The sequence below is a fragment of the Sinohyriopsis cumingii genome, chromosome 16, assembly GCF_028554795.1.
Source record: "Sinohyriopsis cumingii isolate HCF-2022 chromosome 16, ASM2855479v2, whole genome shotgun sequence".
Classification (NCBI taxonomy): Eukaryota; Metazoa; Mollusca; class Bivalvia; order Unionida; family Unionidae; genus Sinohyriopsis; species Sinohyriopsis cumingii.
Window position 1 is genome coordinate 93,332,333 of NC_142976.1, and position 19,036 is coordinate 93,351,368.

The window sequence follows — 19,036 nt, forward strand, 5'->3', positions numbered from 1 at the left end:
TGTGATGACAAGGCTGGTCTTGGTTGCACGTTTCGGCACAAGTACGGCACAAGGGAAACATCAGTTTGCCTTGACAATGGTGAGGTAAGACGGGATGGTAGAGGTTCGTGGGAGGCAAAACTTTACACTTGATTAAGCCTTCGTATTGTCGAATGTTTTTCAGGTCGATGTGTTCCGTTAACAATTGCGGGTGCCCTACAGGAAAGCGACAATATTTGCACACGTAGGGATACAGCGAACACACGTCCAAGTATTTGATTTCTTCTCCTTTCTCTTCGTCGGCTTGGTACAGCAAACAGGTGGCATTGGTCCTTCCTCCGTACAAACTATCCCTCGGGTTCAGCGGGTCCATGAACTGGTAACTTTCCACGGCACGTTTAAACTCGGGATCGGTTTTCATACGGTGATCGTACTCGTGTTCCCACATTTCCACCACTTGGTATCCTTGCTGTTCTAACTTTAGGCGTCGCTGACAAGTGTCCTGGTACAAGTCTTCCATGGTTCGTTGCAAAAACTGATTTTTAGTGCCACGGTCAGGGTAACAAACAGGACATCCGTGAAATAAGCAACCGTTAAACTCGTACACGATCTTGGGGTTTTCTAAGTCCCAGCCATCGACCGAATACGTTCCGATGGTCTTTTCGCCCCCTCCGTTGCGGACATGCTGAATCCACTTGTCTTCCTTGTCGCACAAGTAATGTAACCAGCGTAAGGTTTTGACCGAGTATTGACGTTTGACAAAGTGGGTCGTTTGAGGGCTGATGACAGCCACGGTGTTTTCAGGCATGAATCGTTGGCGGTACACTAAGGAACACGCTTTGGCAATGGTGCAAGCTTCTTTCAAAGGATCGACCCCTCCGTGTTCCATGAACAGTTCTCGAAATTTTCCACAGCAACGCCGTAAAATGTCCACGTCGGAACGACAATACTTTAGCATTTCTTCCTGAAAGTCGAAAGGGTCCGAGGCGTGAATCTGGTACCAAGCGTAGAAAGCTTCTCGTTGTTCGGTACGCATGTTGTCGGGGTCGTAATGGTGAGCCTCTGGTAAATGGGGTAGAACGGCATGTTGATTGGCTTCCGTATTGAAAAAGTGTGGAAAGTACCCTTTAGCCATTTCTGTCATTCCAAACGTTTTAGGCATTCGACTCAAAGGCATGGCCAAATAGCTCATCGAATCTTTAAACTGTACTTGTCCCACTTGCATGAAAATGATTTTGGCTCCGTTCAAAGTCACTTTAGGACGCTCGGTGCCTTGTTCCGTATAGTATCTGAGAAGAAACTGTCCATCGTATCCGGAGAAATTGTGAGCCATCACCGTGGCATGACGATGACAATCTCCGTAACGTTCGATGTCCTCTTGGCTCCACGTCTTGTCGACGGGGTCTAAGACCCATTGGGCAAAATCGGCTAACGTGTTTGGTCCCCGAAAGATTTTTTCACGCCCTCCGGGAATCTTGCTGCAGTGAGGGCAATGACTGAAGATAGGTTCTTGAATGCACTTCTCGCACGCTCGATGAGCCACGCAGAAATTAGGAACGTGAATGCCAGTCTCTTGCATGCATTCGAAATCGAAAAAGATGAAATTGCCTTTCTTCTTGTGACCGTCCTCTTTCTCTGTTGGGGGTTGGTATTTTTGCACGTAACATTCGTGTTCCAAGTCCACGATGTGGTGACAAATGTGACATTTTTTCTTTCCTGAACATACGTGTGCCTTGGTATTATTGGTACGTATGACTTGTTCACACGTAGAGCACAATCTCAGGAGTTGACAAGCGCATTTTTTCTGTGAACCTTGCGTCTTCAAATGTTGTTGGTAACAGGTAGGGCTGACAAACGTGCGCAGACAAGTGGAACAAGGCACTGGTTCTTCGCTCAGACAGGGTGAAGAGGCCAAACATCCTGTGCATTTCGATCCACAATGCTTGTGTTGCTCTCGATTGTTATAACCATGGTCACATTTCTCACAGTAATAACCGTATACTAGGAATCCGGTGATACTGGTAATGGTATCGAAATGGTCATCGTGATGATAAACATGAATGTATTTTCCGTCCTTAAAATCTTGGCCTCGAAACAATAGAGGCCCGCGCATTTCTTGAGGGTGCACTTTCAAGGTGTATCGTGGAGCTAGGACATCTTGCAATTTTTGCATCTCAGGAATGCCGCAGGGTGTGTCTTTGGGCAGTCCGGCTTGTTGTAACAGGAGTTCTGCTTCGTTTCGTTGTTTGGCTCGGTCGGAACGTTGAATAGTGTCCCAGGTTCTTTTCCATTCTACCGTGTCGTTCTTGTTGGCATAGGTTCGTCCCACCACGATGGCACGGGCTAAACACATCTGGTCATGAGGGTTGTTAATTCGGACGAGACTCGTTTTGGTGTTGCGAAGGTCGTCCACCAATAACATCTTTTTGCGTCCTGTCCCTTGAGGAGGAGAGACGTGGGTCATGTCCAGTGTGGCTTTACCATCGGTGATGTCAAACTGATCATTAGATTGTTGTACGTGTTGAATCTTGTCCATGACTTTGGAAGCAGTCAATTCTGCAGGGGTGCTAAACTCGATCCAAACAGGGGATTTCAAACCGTCGTGTTGTATGGAAAGTCTCAAGCGATCGTCTTCTTTGGGTTGACATTGTCGCTTGAGTGCAGTGAGCAAAGAATCCCACACCTCGGTGATGAACACTTCTGCTTTCTCTAACGGCACTTCAGCCTTGAAATCTTTAAACTTCACCGTGTATTTGTAAGCCGTGGTTCTAAATTTTCTAGAGGAGCGCTTTTCCGTCTCTCGAATGGAATAGTACTTTTCAGGGTTGACAAAGGGTGGTGGACTTGGTTTAGAGGGTTCGGATTCTGGTTCACTCATGTCCTCTTCAAAATCACTGGCATGAATTTGTGCCAAGATTTCAGCCCTGGTACGAGGCGATAGATCACGTTTCTGCCTCTTACTTTCTTCTTTCTTCTCGAATGAATGGGATCGTTTCATCTTGAAAGCAAAAAGTCAAATGACTCAAGTTCAAACACCATAAACTACTTTATAGTCATAGCAGACCAGCGTATATAAAAGGGTGTGTGTCTTGTCCTTTCACTATTCATTTCACTCTCAAGCCGAGCACAACGATGGAAGAGACTAACCAGATGGAACGTTTCGTCAGAGCTTTGCGAGGGGTCATTAGAAAATTCTCTTCAGACCAGCCTACGGACTGCTCTCCTTCCTTTAGAGATAAAAGTCAAGATACTTGCTATATCTGTCAGAAGAAAGGGCATTGGTCTTCAGAGTGTCCAGACCGTCAAAAAAGAACAAAAACAGGGACTAAAAAAGACAAAAGTCAAGATACCTGTTATTATTGTAAAGAAAAAGGACATTGGTCTCCAGATTGCCCAAAAAAGAAACAAGAGGAGTCAGAAGAAAAGAGGAATTCTTCAGAAGAAGAGAGGGATTCTTCAGAGGAAGAGAGGGATTCTTCTGAGGAAGAAGAGGAAGAAAAAAGACAATTCTATTTACAAGAGGCAAAGAAACAGGAGAAGAAGAAAAGAAGAAGGGAAGAAAATGAGGAAAAGACGGTGAAGAAATTTAAAAAACAGAGAGAGTAAACAAGGAGAAAGAAGAAGTCAATGAACTTTTTATTAAAGTGTTGTGTTGTGAATTGGATTGTAAAAAAATGGAGAAAAGAATAAATGAATGATAAAAGGTAAGTGTCTTTGAGTTGTGATTTTAAAATAAGAAGCTACACTCACGCACTCATACACAAACACGTACTATAAGGGTAAAAAATGGGTGGTTTTTTTTTGAGTTATTGGCAAATTGAAATTGTATTTCTTTTCGAGAAATGTGGGTGGCCCTGAAAAGGGCCTTTTTCTTCATGGTGAAGGGGTGAGTTTAAGCAATCAACTTTAACTGCCTTATGCCTTTGCCACGGCCAAGGCCTACTTCTGGACTGCGTAATGTTGATGATGATTGGGTTGAAATCACTAAGGGTGGTACGGTAGGCTTAGTCACAGGGTTGACGTGTTTAGCTCGGGAAGGTCGTATTCTCTTCGGTCGTGATAAAGAAGTCTGATACATTTGTTTCAGACTTCTTAACTCCGCTAAAATGTCCAACAGTACCGTGACCGTTTGATTTTCACCCTCTTGTTTCTTTGCTGCTACTTCTTCTTGCTGTTGTTTTTTTCTTACCTCTTCTTCTTGTTGCTGTAGGAGAAAAGCCTGTTCCGCTTCCTTTTGTCGTTGTATAAATTTCTCCAATTCTTCTTTCTGTCTCTGTCTAAAATTCTCCACTTGCGGTAATGAAGAAGGTAACGAAGGTTCCGGAACAAATTCTTGCGAGGAGAGAAAATCCACAAAATCCCAATTCACCTCTTCTGAAAGTAAGTCCGAGTTCCCTTGGGCAGTCTCCCCTGCTGGTGCACCCCAATGGATCGTTTTCTGAGTTTCCGTCATGTTGAATCACTGTCGCATAGATTGACTACACACAAGCGCTAGCGAATCTATATAGACTACGTGACGTCACAGACTGCACTCTTCGGATTAGATGCGGGCTGACTGAATTCTGTAACGCGTGTTCGGATTGGTGAATGAACTCAATCCGTTTCAATCCTTCCTGTCCCTATAAATAAGCGCCGTTCACTGCATTGATTCACCTATTCTCGGAGCCTCAACATGTGGACAGACGTTGAATCTTCAACCCTTGTGTCAACAATGATGTTCAGGACGGACATGCTCATGTATGTCCGATCCAAGTGGACCGTTGTCCACAGGACCAACAGCAGCCTGTGGATAAGAAGAGTCTATATAGAGAGACAAGGTTGCCTCAAGAGGACTCTGATGTATGGCCCTGCTGTAAGACGAAGTTTGAGGAAAAGAAGATGTCGCAAATGCCCTTTCTGTTAAGGGCATATTAACATAAACCAAAGGCCCTTTTCAGGGCCAGCCATATTTCTCGAAAAGAGATAGCCTTTCCATTGCCTACCCCTTTTTTTAAAAATTTAAAAAAAAAAAAATCCCATGTTAAATTCCCCTTGTCCGTAGATTGTCCCACGATTTATTCTCATGTTAAATTCCCCTTGTCCGTAGAGTGTCCCACGATTTATTCCCATGTTAATTCCCCTTGTCCGTAGAGTGTCCCACGATTTTTCGCCATGTTAAATTTCCATTGTCCGTAGAGTGTCCCAAGGGGTTCTGTAATGCTAATTCCCATTGTCCATAGAGTATCCCCTTTCACTACTTATTATTTTCTCGAGAAAAAAAATTAGACTGACTCTTTCTCTCATCATTTGTATTCAGTGATCTCTCCTTCATCATCATCATCATCTTCTTCTTCTTCTTCTTTTTCTTCTTCTTCTTCTTCTTCTTCTTCTTCTTCTTCTTATTATTATTATTATTATTATTATTATTATTTCGTAAACAAATTTTCATTGAATCCTACGGGCAGGTGTGAACTGCATGGGCCCTGGAGTTTGCGGATGCCAGAACAAATGTCAGTGGGGCACGTGTTGGAACGGCCAGTGTGAATGCTATGAGGGCTATACTGGAGAAACGTGTTCTACATACAGTCCTAACATGCAAGTAAAATCCCATCTGAAAGATGGAGTTAAAATTTCAGAATTTAGTATGCAGCTCATTAAATATTGTAGAAATGAGTAAATGGCCAACGAGATTGGGCGATTTTTTCTGAACGGTCCATCTTGACGTTGCAACCTATGCAAATAGCCAACGAGACAACGAAAGATAAACAGTTAGTAGATTTTTGGTCGCAATAAACAACCCATGGTAATATCAGAGCCTGCAGAGGCTCATTAATATCAAGAAAAAATAGTTCCATTAGGCTGGGTAATAAAAAATAGTTCCATTAGGCTGGGCAGTAAAAAATAGTTCCATTAGGCTGGGTAATAAAAAATAGTTTCATTAGGTAATGAAAATTTTCCACGATCGCAGTCATCGGATTATTTGGACCAATCAGAATCACATCAAGTTATATTTTAACATGATATATATAAAAATAAAGTGCACACAATATGGATAAAGTCTACTGAATATGTGCTAAAAATATAGTATCGGAGAATTTAAAAATTTGTGTAATTTCTGACTGTATCAAGAACTAGTATAATTACAATATTCACGAGTATCTTAGAAAATAAATGCCACTTGATGCCAGATTATGCTGACTGTTCTTCAGACAAAAAGACACACACACACACACACACACACACACACACTTATAATTCAGAGAAATAATTGTGAAACGCATTTCAACTATTTGAACCTGTAGTTGGAGTAATGTCAATAAACAGTTTTACAATTGAAAGGATCATTGGAAAATAAAACAGAAGGAAAGTGTCAAAACGTTTTAAATATTTTCGTACTGTTCAACATTTCGTTAGTAATATTTTCTTTTTCGACTTGACTGGAGAACTGGCTCTTTACCCAAAATGATGGTTATTGTATTTGACATCATGCCCATAAAATGAAAGCCGTGCTGAATTAATAGTTTTAGACAAATGTTTCCACTACGGCTTATAGTCGACAATTTTTTAATGTAACGTAAATGCGACAAAGATATCCACTTTTAATTAAATTCTTTTAAAATTAAAAAAAGAATCGGTTTGTGATCATGATCGCTATATACTATTTCTTCAGACAACGTCAAAATGTCAAAATATTTCAATATTTATACTATTTCTTCAGACAACGTCAAAATGTCAAAATATTTCAATATTTATACTGTTTCTTCAGACAACGTCAAAATGTCAAAATATTTCAATATTTATACTGTTTCTTCAGACAACGTCAAAATGTCAAAATATTTCAATATTTATACTGTTTCTTCAGACAACGTCAAAATGTCAAAATATTTCAATATTTATACTGTTTCTTCAGACAACGTCAAAATGTCAAAATATATATTACAGTATTTATACTGTTTCTCCTAACAACGTCAAAACGCCAAAATGTATTTTCAGTATGATGAACAAGGACGTCAACGTTGGCATGAACTTGGGCGGCATCACATATTACTCCTCTGAAGTCAAATTTGTTGATATAGCGAAGCAATCATCGGAATGGATAACCGAACGTCTCTCGGGTGTGCATGCAAATGAGTGGGATTCACATGAGCAAAATCAGGTGACATGGCGACCAGACGGCTACCCACAGAGCCTTCCTGGTGAGACATATATATATATATATATATATATATATATATATATATATATATATATATATATATATATATATATATATATATATATAGATAGATAGATAGATACACGCGTACGTACGTACAAAAATACATTTATACACCATCAACAACAACAACAACAACAAAAGTAATAGCAACAACAACAATATTCCTTATTTAGCAAGGATAACTCGGTTAGAGTACACATTTTCCTTATCTACCACCAGGTCTTAAACGTTACTATTTGTCATATGCCTTATTTACCACCCGATCCTCAAACTAACTATTTGTCATATGCCTTATCTACCACCCGGTCCTCAAACTTACTAACTATTTGTCATATACCTTATCTACCACCCAGTCCTCAAACTAACTATTTGTCATATACCTTATCTACCACCCAGTCCTCAAACTAACTATTTGTCATATGCCTTATTTACCACCAGGTCCTCAAACGTACTAACTATTTGTCATATGCCTTATTTGCCACCAGGTCCTCAAACTAACTATTTGTCATATGCCTTATCTACCACCCGCTCTTCAAACTTACTGACTATTTGTCATATGCCTTATTTACCACCAGGTCCTCAAACTAACTATTTGTCATATACGTTATCTACCACCCGGTCTTCAAACTTACTAACTATTTGTCATATACCTTATCTACCACCAGGTCCTCAAACTTACTAACTATTTGTCATATGCCTTATTTACCAACAGATCCTCAAACTTACTATTTGTCATATGCCTTATCTACCACCAGGTCCTCAACCTTACTTACTATTTGTCAAAAACCTTATCTACCACAAGGTCCTCAACCTGTTTAAATATTTCTAATTTGCCTTCTCTAAAACAAGGTCCACAAGCAGTTTAACTATTTGTAATTTGCCTTATCCACTACAAGGTTTTCAAATTAACTATTTGTTCATCTATTCTGTCATTTAGCTTGTTGCAGTTCAAGGAATATGCTGGGTTGAAAGATTATTTCAAGATTAAACATATCGAAACATTGAAGTTTCAATGCGAAGCAAACTATCAGCAAGGACTATTCTGAGCTTAGTCTATAAATCAAGGCTGTTGTGATACATTCAAGGCTGTTGTGATACAATTAAGACTTCTATGCTACAATCAAGTCTGTTGCTATACAATCAAAGCCGTTGTGATACAATCAAGGCTGTTGTGATACAATCAAGGCTGTTGTGATACAATAAAGACTCCTCTGCTACAATCAAGTCTGTTGCTATGCAATCAAAGCTGTTGTGATTCAATCAAGGCTTCTATGTTACAATTAAGTATGTTACGATACAATCAAGTCTGTTGCGATACAATCAATGTTGTTGCGATATAATCAAGGCTGTTGTGATACAATCAAGTCTGTTGCTATACACAATCAAGGCTTCTACGTTACAATCAAGTATGTCAGTGGCGTCGCTAGGGGGGTGCGTGGGGTGCGGACCACACCGGGTGACACCATCTCAGAGGGGTGACACCAAAATGAAAAATTGCAAATTTTACAGAGCACACACTGCTCGGTCTAGTCGGATTTCATAAGCGGATAACCGATCATAGTTAAATACATGACTAGCAGGCACAGCAGTGGCGTCGCTAGGGGGATGCGGGGGTGCGGACTGCACCGGGTGACACCATCAGAGGGGGTGACACCAAAATGACATTACTAAGGATTCTGTATGGTCTGTTACGGAAGGAGGACCATGGGGGTGACACCATGAACTACCGCACTGGGGACACCAACCCGAGTGACGCCACTGAAGTATGCTACGATACAATCAAGTCTGTTGCGATGCAATCAATGTTGTTGCGATACAATCAAGACTGCTGTGATACAATGAAGTCTTATATGATACAATCAAGATTGTTGCGATACAACCAAGGCTGTTGTAATGCAGTCAAGTCTCATTTGATACAAGCAAGGCTGTTGTGATAAATCAAGACTCTAATAATGCAATCAATATACTGTTACGACTCTATGGTTAAACTAAGTAACAGGAACAAGCGAAAACAAATTTAATTGTTTTTTAACAAATAATTTATTTCCCTTGAATATTAAGTGAAAATTTAAAAAGTAACTTACAGTATTGTGAATTAAATCCCATATAGTTTCAAAAGTTCTATCACAAGTGCAAATGTATGAAGTTCGAATTGAATTTTAGTGGTATTCCAAATACATTCCGGTATGCTAAGGTGTTGATGTGCCTGTAGTTTCGAATGTACTAATATGCATGTGACATGGATTGTGATGATGTGCTAACAGTCTCTTAAAATATCACAATACCTTGATCCGAATATTTTCTTGCTGAATTCACTATAATTCCAAATTAATGTTCCAGTCCATGCATACGATTGAGCTCTTTGTAATTCCAGTGAATAATAATTTGAATAAATCAATCCAACCATATGGAAAACTGAACACAACAATAGGATTAATTTTACTTCAGATGTTAAAGCAAGAATGAGTAATTCTTAGGTAAACAAGATTATATAACAAGCTTGGATCCAATTATAGAGCCCGGATATAAGTCTCCTTTATAAAACATTCAACGCTGAATTCAATATTAGACCCAAATAAACATATTTACCTCTATTGATAATGATCTGAATATTTAATCCACACTCATAGATAAATATTAGCTATGTATTATGTTGTTTACAAGATAAATGTCACTGGTCAGGTACAACATGAACGTGACTTTGGACAATCATTAAAAAAGCTAACCAATAATACAAATTATATATACATAACAATATATATATATATATATATATATATATATATATATATATATATATATATATATATATATATATATATATATATATATATGTGTGTGTGTGTGTGTGTGTGTGTGTGTGTGTGTGTGTGTAGAGAGAGAGAGAGGAAACTGTTCAAAAATGTTAAATAACCATGGAATAAAAAGCACAACTGTTAAATGTCATGTGCTGAGCACGTTTCGTTTGTACTGGTATCAGGTGATATTCATTTGGGACTAACCGCACAAAGTGTTTTGTCTTTGTGGTATACAGGATATAGCAATGACCTTGTCGATTTAGGTGACGGTTTGTGGATTTGCTACTCATATTGAAAGAATAATAACGGAAGACATAACTATACGCTGATACTGTCATCAATGCGACAGCAACGATGTCTTTTTAAATTACAATTCAATATTCGACGAAAATTCGCACACTGAGCCTGCTGGAAGTTGTTGTTAACTGTACCTACACTACTATAACATTTTATCCACACATATATTATTTGGCAGTTTATAGTACATTTGGTAGTTTATTGAGCTTTTGAAGGGTAATTAAAGCTAATTGAAGCTATTTTTGTTAATAATATTATCGTTTAAAAAGAAAAGAAATCATTTGACCCTACAAGCGTATTAGGCGGCCTGAGCTAGACCTGTAAGCATATGCATTATAAAACAATGCTTGATGCCATCAGTGTCTGCCATTATTGATGAATTAAAAAATCTTGCAATTTAAAAATCTTTCTATGTTCCATTCATGTATCTCCTCATTTTGGAGAACTATGGATTAATCGTTGATAAGAACAATACATATGGGGATTAAGCATTAAAGATTGAAAAAAAAAAGTGTAAACGAAAGCCTATATAATTTAACTTGAATAAGATTCGAAATTTATCAGTGTCCTACAGATTGTAAAGGTATGTATGTATGTATGTATGTATGTATGGATGGATGGATGGATGAATGAATGCATGCATGCATGTATGTATGTACGTACGTATGTAATTCGGATTTTGTAAACAATGTTTCAGTCATATCGCTACGATGTCTGCAATGTGGCAGTTTATAGTGATGTCTAGCACAGGGGCATCATGCTGCAGACACGTAGCATAATGTCCCACCCAGTCACATTATCCTGACAACAGGCCAATCAGTCCTAACACTAATGGATATGTACAGTGTGTATATATACCCAAAACGAACAATAAATATACCCCCCCGCAATAAAAAACAACAACATGTATATGTACAATGTATATATACAAAGCAACAATACTGAATTTATAGTGTACAAATACAAAGAAACAATAATGGATATGTACATATACAAAGCAACAATAATGGATATTTACAATGTAGATCTACAAAGCAACAATAATCGATATGTACAGTGCATACAATTAAAACTCCAATAGCATGCTCAAAAATGTGTTAGTGTGGCATTCAAAAACCGAAATCTGTTAGCACACCCACCCAAATTCTACACTAAAACATTATGCACTCACATATCTACAAACACAACACAAAATAAAACCACAAATAATAAAACAAGGCATGCAGAAATTCATTACAAATTGAGGCATATTAGCGACAAGATTCAGCACCAAAATGTCTTATATGAATAGGAATATTTTGCATGTACAGTGGCGTGATGTGTTATGTATATACATGATAGCGAACAGATATTGAGAAAGTTTACATCTAAACAGTACGGTGATCTATATTTAATACATACGAATGAATTAGATGCAATTTGGGTCGAAGATGTGACAAGGTGGTATGGATCAAACGGTCGGTTTCTTATGGTAATGAGACAAATATATCATTATTGTTGATATTATTATTATTATTATTATTATTATTGTTTTTGTTATAGCTTTAAAAAATTATGTAATAATTTCGTAAGATAAATTATAGAAATTGATACGAAACAATTTTTTTAATTTTAAAACGTTGAAATCTCTTAAATATCATTTGTTGTATTTTTGTTATGCTTCAGATAATATGCAGTTGGTGAAACTGATGCACAGGGATTACGGTTACAATTCCCATAGTGGGAACTATACAATTCTATATGACGGAGAAGGAGAAATCAACTTCCGGTTTAGCCGTGCACATATTATACAGGACCGAAAAGGTAACATTTCATTTTTTCGTTTCTTCTTTTTGTAAATAAAGAAAGATACACTACTACTAAGTTGTAGTCCTGCAGCTTTTACTAGCTGTTTCTTTGAGATCACGCGCTCGAGCCCTTACAATGTGTTGCATTTGTGTTATAATTACATTCCTCCACTAAAAGTTCTTTTTGTGTCATAATTTCCATATGCCGCATATAGTCTTTCACTTTGTAAAATGTTTTAGTCCGAACTTAATTGTCATGAGAAAATATATCGCTGTACTTGTGACCTCAAACGGAACGTAAGCGTGACTCCACCCGCCGCCCCGTCTTTTGATCTTCATGAAATAAGGCCATTCCTGCAATGACTTGTTGTATGTTCCATTTGTTTTCAGACATTTAGACAAACTCCCATTTAGACTACGTGTCTTTCAAGTCATATTGCTGGTTTTAATTGCGAGGTTGTACTGTATACATGTCAATCTGAGGGACATTTCAGTCATAAGGCTCAAGATTACCTGCTTAAAATTATTTTAAGGCGTGTGTGTGTGTGTAAGGATGCACGATTTCCAGTTCAGATAAAACATATACCGCTATGACAACATTAATACATGTTCTCTGATTCTGGAAAGTTCTTTGACTGCTGTACTGACATTCTGGAAAGTTCTCAGGCAGTTCATTACAGCGATGACATTTTGGAAAGTCTTTTTGACTGCTGCATACAAACAGGCGTAGCTATCATATAGCAAGAGTATGCAAAACATAGGGACCCACGAATTATTTTTTATTCTATAGATTAGGTATTTGCCTTTGGTAAGCGTTGCACAGGGGCCCTCATAGGGGCCCAAATATCTTAGCTACGACACTATGCATAGACATTCAACACATTTATTTATATGTTACACTGATATTCTAGAAAGTTATTAGACATGTGCTGACATTCTGGAAATTCCATTGCTAAACTACAATTCTGAAAAATTCTTTGGCAGTTAGTTGACTGCTGTATTGACATCTGTATTAACATTTTGGAAAGTCCTTTTACTGCTGCATTTACATTCTCGAAAGTTCATGCTGGAAAGTCCTTTGGCTGTCGCATTGGCATTCTGGAAAGTCTTTTAACTATTGCACTGGCATTCTTGAAAGTTCTTTGACTGGTGCACTAACATGCTGGAAAGATCTTTGCAGTTCTTTGACTGGTGCACTGAACTTACATTCGGGAAAATTCTTTGACTGGTGCATTAACATCCTGGAAAGTTTTTTTGACTGGTGTACTGACATTCTGGAAAGTTCTTTGACTGGTACAATGACAGTTCTTTGACTCGTAAAATGACATTCTGGAAAGTTCTTTGACTGGTGCACTGATATTTTGGAAAGTTCTTTGCAGATCTTTGACTGGTGCACTGACATTTCGGAAAGTTTTTTTTGCAGTTCTTTGACTGGTGCACTGATATTCGTGAAAGTTTTTTGACTGGTACAATGACATTATGGAAAGTTCTTTGACTGCCACGTCGACGTTCTTAAAAGTCATTTGATTGCTGCATTCGCACTTCACTGATAATGGAGCAGGTTTATAGATTATGTGAAAACTGTTCCACAGCCATAGTTCTCTTCGAGAGAAAAGCAAAACACTGAATACTCTTTTCCAGTCGGACATCATCATAGCTAATTTCCTATCTGACTTCAGGACGAATCCAGGCTAACTTTCAGGTGGACTCAGGTGGTGTACTCCTGGTTCTTCGTAGCACCAACCCTGCAAACCCCGTCCACAATATCCGGGTTATTTTGCCCGGGTTCGAACATAGATACGAGCAGTTTCCTTTCAATCCAAGTTTCGAAGAGAACCTGAAACGTTATTCCGAGCTCCGCTTTATGGACTTTAGTTCAACGAATGGACACACGGTAATGATTTTCATATATGCATTACACTTGCGCTTAGCCAGGCAGGGGTAAGAAGTGGGGGTTTGGTGGGGTACTTTACCACAGTCCATACTTAGTATTTAGATACTTAGAAAACTGAAGTGTGTGCAGAGAGGTCTAACAAATTATCTACTTTATTACTACTAGTTCTCTCTGACTCTCACTTATAGTCTGACTATATATCCCCGTTTTTTTGTAAAAAAAAACAAAAGAAAACCAAAACACCGATTTCAATAACGAAAACGTTTATTGTGATAAAATGTGCACAGAACTAAATCAATTGAATCATTGATTTACAATTTATAACTGACTGACCAGAATGGCACTAATGCTGTCATCCCCTGCACCCTTTCATGCTTCACGGTCTTTACATACTAACATGGCGCCATATTGCGTACACTATAGGCTAGTTTATTTCTATCAGACAACATAATGACGTATTTTCATCATGTTCGGCAACTGCCGGATAATTCCGTAAATTACATAACGTTGAGAGTTTGGAATTATATCCCTTTGCATATATGAACATAGAAATTAAATCGCTTGATAAATCCACATGAATAGCAAATTTGTTATTGTCATTATTTTTCTTTGCTTGATTCGACATTGTAAATATCGGAATCAGACGACTTATATATGTACATCTTTAATCGTGTCACACCCGTTTGCTGAAAATGGACTTGTCCAGAAACTGGAAATGGATCCGAGCATGCCCTTCTATTACACTGAAAACTTCCGTTAAGCTTGAAACGCACATAAGATGACGGTGATAGGGTCACTTTACTCACAGTCAGGTTTGAAACTACAAATTAATGATTAATTGACTAAGTTCCTTGCAGTTTTTATCGTATTAACGGTTTCTATTATTTAAATCGGTAGTGGGGTACAAACAAACGAGTTTGTATTGTCAGACTATAGTAATGACAAGATTCCTTCAAAACATTACAAAAAGGGGCAAGAGCTTAGTTCGTTATTACATTAGTTGGACGCATCAGTACAATTTCATATTTTTCAAAACTAAAAAAAGCTATAAAAAAAATAACCACGAACCCCAATAAAGCAAAGAAAACCCATAGAGCCGTTAAGAATGTAAACTTGGTCCGATTTTGGAAAGATTTTGAATAAGAAAATCCTGCCATAAAATTGTTTGAGTATTTTATATAAACCATCCCTTTCGTGATATTCTATCATATAAGCATATTCAAGAAATATTTACTATGTAAAAGACAATTTCTTAAAAACTTCAACACATAGCTCTTCAGAACTCCTCAACCTTGAATGCATCGAGCAACAAAATGATGATTCAGTGAGTGATCATCGGAAATATACCCTTCAGTCAGTGATCACTGGAAATATACCCTTCAGTCAGTGATCACTGGAAATATATCATTCAGTCAGTGATCACTGGAAATACACCATTCAGTCAGTGATCACTGGAAATACACCATTCAGTCAGTGATCATCGGAAATATACCCTTCAGTCAGTGATCACTGGAAATACACCATTCAGTCAGTGATCACTGGAAATACACCATTCACTCAGTGACCCTTGGAAGTATCCCATTCAGTCAGTGATCGCTGGCAATATACCATTCAGTCAGTGATGGCTGGCAATATACCATTCAGTCAGTGATCCTTGGAAATACACCCTTCACTCAGCGATCCTTGGAAATACACCATTCAGTCAGTGATCCTTGGAAGTATACCATTCAGTCAGTGATCGCTGGAAATATATCATTCAGTCAGTGATCACTGGAAATATACCATTCAGTCAGTGATCATCGGAAATATACCCTTCAGTCAGTGATCACTGGAAATATATCATTCAGTCAGTGATCACTGGAAATATACCATTCACTCAGTGATCACTGGAAATATACCATTCAGTCAGTGATCCTTGGAAGTATACCATTCAGTCAGTGATCACTGAAAGTATATAATTCAGTCAGTGATCCCTGGAAATATATCATTCGGTCAGTGATCAGTTAAAATATCATATCACTCAGTCAGTGATCGCTTGCAATATACCATTCAGTCAGTAATCGCTGGCAATATACCATTCAGTCAGTGATCACAGGAAATGGCATAGTAATTGTCTTTTTGCAATGGCAAACATAGCTCCTTCTACTCCTTAACGATGCCATTCTTAGACAAAAATAGGTTTTCTTTTGATAGTATCATTTAAATGTATTTAGGTTCCCATGTTTGCGTAGAACGTTACAGAAAATCTCCTGAGAAATGTTAAAGTTATGATTGAGCTTGTATATGGTTTGTAAAGGAACTCACCTAGGTGTCAGAAAATGAGATCCGAATACTCCGGCGAGTTGTAAGTCTTAACGTTATTTCAAAATGATTCATACAAGACAGTCGACAATAGAAGTCAGCGGGCCATGAAAATTTCTTTAAGATTACGTTTGACTGACGAGTGGGAAGAGCCGGGGATTTATTAATTTTCAGATAGTCAGTCATTGTAAAACATTCTATCTTACTATAAAGCTATTGCCTTTGTCAAGGACGGTACTGAATATAAGTGCAGGCTGGCCTTTGTGTATAAAGGATGATAATGAAATATACGTATAGGCTGTCCTTTGTGTATAAAGGATGATACAGAAATATACGTATAGGCTGTCCTTTGTGTATAAAGAATGATACAGAAATATATGTATAGGCTGTCCTTTGTGTATAAGGGATGGTCTTGAGTTCGTCCATCAAGTCAGTGAGGACCACTTTAGTTATCATTGAGGGGGACCGATAGGTCTGTGAGTGCCCAGGTGGTTGAAGAGGCCGATGTGTGCCCTGGATGTTATATGACAGTGGGGACAAGGGATGGCAGTAGTGTATTGTGATGCATAGACGACAATGGAAACATTCATTACAGACCCTCCCGGGACAATATATCGACAACACTTTTCAGATCACCCTGGAACAATATAGCGACAAGGGGAATTGAACATGGGGGATATTGGGACTCTATAGCGACAAGGGAAAGTACGGTTGTTGTATAGGGATAATAGGAATGGGAACAGGTGAGGTGACGTCACGGTATTGAACATTGGTAACAAGGTAGCAAGGGGCTGACCTCATTTGGGCGGAACACTGGAAACAATGTTGCAAGTGACTGACCTGAAAACGCGCTACTCTAGGGAGAGACGAATACAGGAGAGATATAGACATATACATATATAACACATACGACACATCGACATAGATTGATACCCTAGGGCAAATGAGAACATATAATCAAAAACACCTTGGGGACGTATAAGGACAAGGGAAATTTAACATGTGCAAATTTAACATGGCTGGGACTCTAGCGGGACAAGGGAAAGTTTTACATATGTTAAGACTGTCTAGGGAAATTGCGAAATGATATACACATACGACACATCGACATAGATTGATACCCTAGGGCAAATGAGAACATATAATCAAAAACACCGTGAGGACGTATAAGGACAAGGGAAATTTAACATGGGCAAATTTAACATGGCTGCGACTCGAGCGGGACAAGTGAAAGTTTAACATAGGTTAGGACTCTCTAGGAAAATTGTGAAATGATATAGGGTCTTTCTATGGACACGGATGGTAGATGGCCAAACACAACAGAGACAGAGACAGACATACACTAATACAAGCCCGAGATTTATATATAAAGCGATACCTCAACCTGAAATTATGTTGTCGGTGTTAATAAATTTGCATAACTGTAATGATGCTATAAAAAGCTATAATCAAGCAAAAGACCAACGCAAAAATGGATGTGACTAACAGTAACGCTATAATGACGAAATCGTCCCAGAATTTAAAGGAGACTAAACATACATCCGATCATTAGATTACACTGGTTTGGACTAAAATGAATACACCTAGTAACTATTTATAGTCTCAGCATGAGTAACGATTGTGGATGAACACCCATGTATCTATTTATAACTATAACCTGTTGAAATTCCTATGAAATCCCACTATCTGTTTATAGCAACAAATTGTGGGAAATTCCTTTGAAAAACACATTTTCTATTTATAGCGTCAACTTGTGTGACGTTCCTGTTTAAAAACCATATTATCTCTTTATAGTTAGAACCTGTGGAAAAACCCAAGTCTATATTTTTAGTCTCGAAATTTCCAGCTTCAATGACGTCACTGTAAAGAACACTAGGTGAATAATGGCAACGGTGTTGCAAGTAGCTGACTTGAATACGCGCTACTGTAGGTAGGTAAGTGAAATGTATTGGATAGGGATAAATGAAGTTGTATAGAGACAAAGACCAACACATACACACACAAACAAACATAGGCGCGCACACATACAAACAAACATAGACACACACACCACAGAGGGAAGAAGAAAAGCAAACCCCAAATATACTATCCACACAGAGAGAAGGAGCACAAAAAACAAATCTACTATCCACACACGGGAAGAGGAAGAAAAAAAACCCAAATATACTATCCACACAACGTACGCGAACGCACACAAACCTCAAATATACTATCCACACAAACGTACGCGAACGCATACAAACACACACTCTACTATCCACACAAACGTACGCGTACGCATACAAACACACACTACTATCCACACAAACACACACTCTTCTATCCACACAAAAGTACGCGAACGCATACAAACACAATATCTACTATCCACACAAACGTACGCGCATGCATACAAACACACACTCTACAATCCACACAAACGTACGCGCATGCATACAAATATACAAATACACAGACAAACACACCACAGAGGGAAGAAGAAAAAACAAACCCAAACTATACTATCCACATAGAGGAAAAAGGAACGGAAGGGTAAATAACACAATGTCTACTATAAATAATACTCCAATATTTACTATAAAAAACCCAATATGTACTTTCCACACAATAGTACGCGAACGCATACAAACACACACTCTACTATCTACGCCAACCCAAATGTGTACTATTCGCACAACGTACGCGCACGTATACAAACCCCAAATATACTGTCCACACACGTCAAGAAGAAAAAACAAACCCAAATATACTATCCACACAAACGCATACAAACACACACTCT

The 19,036-nt window shown here is 38.3% G+C and overlaps 1 protein-coding gene across 1 annotated transcript in view; it reads left to right on the forward strand.

Annotated features, from left to right (window-relative positions):
• The window catches only part of LOC149781004 (uncharacterized), a 61,067-nt gene that overhangs the window by 19,090 nt on the left and 22,941 nt on the right, over positions 1-19,036 (forward strand). Inside the window, exons 4-7 of the mRNA XM_089936449.1 lie at positions 5,424-5,553; positions 6,952-7,154; positions 11,938-12,075; positions 13,739-13,953. Of these exons, the coding sequence (XP_089792575.1) occupies positions 5,424-5,553; positions 6,952-7,154; positions 11,938-12,075; positions 13,739-13,953 (686 nt within the window). The remainder of the gene's footprint in view (positions 1-5,423; positions 5,554-6,951; positions 7,155-11,937; positions 12,076-13,738; positions 13,954-19,036) is intronic.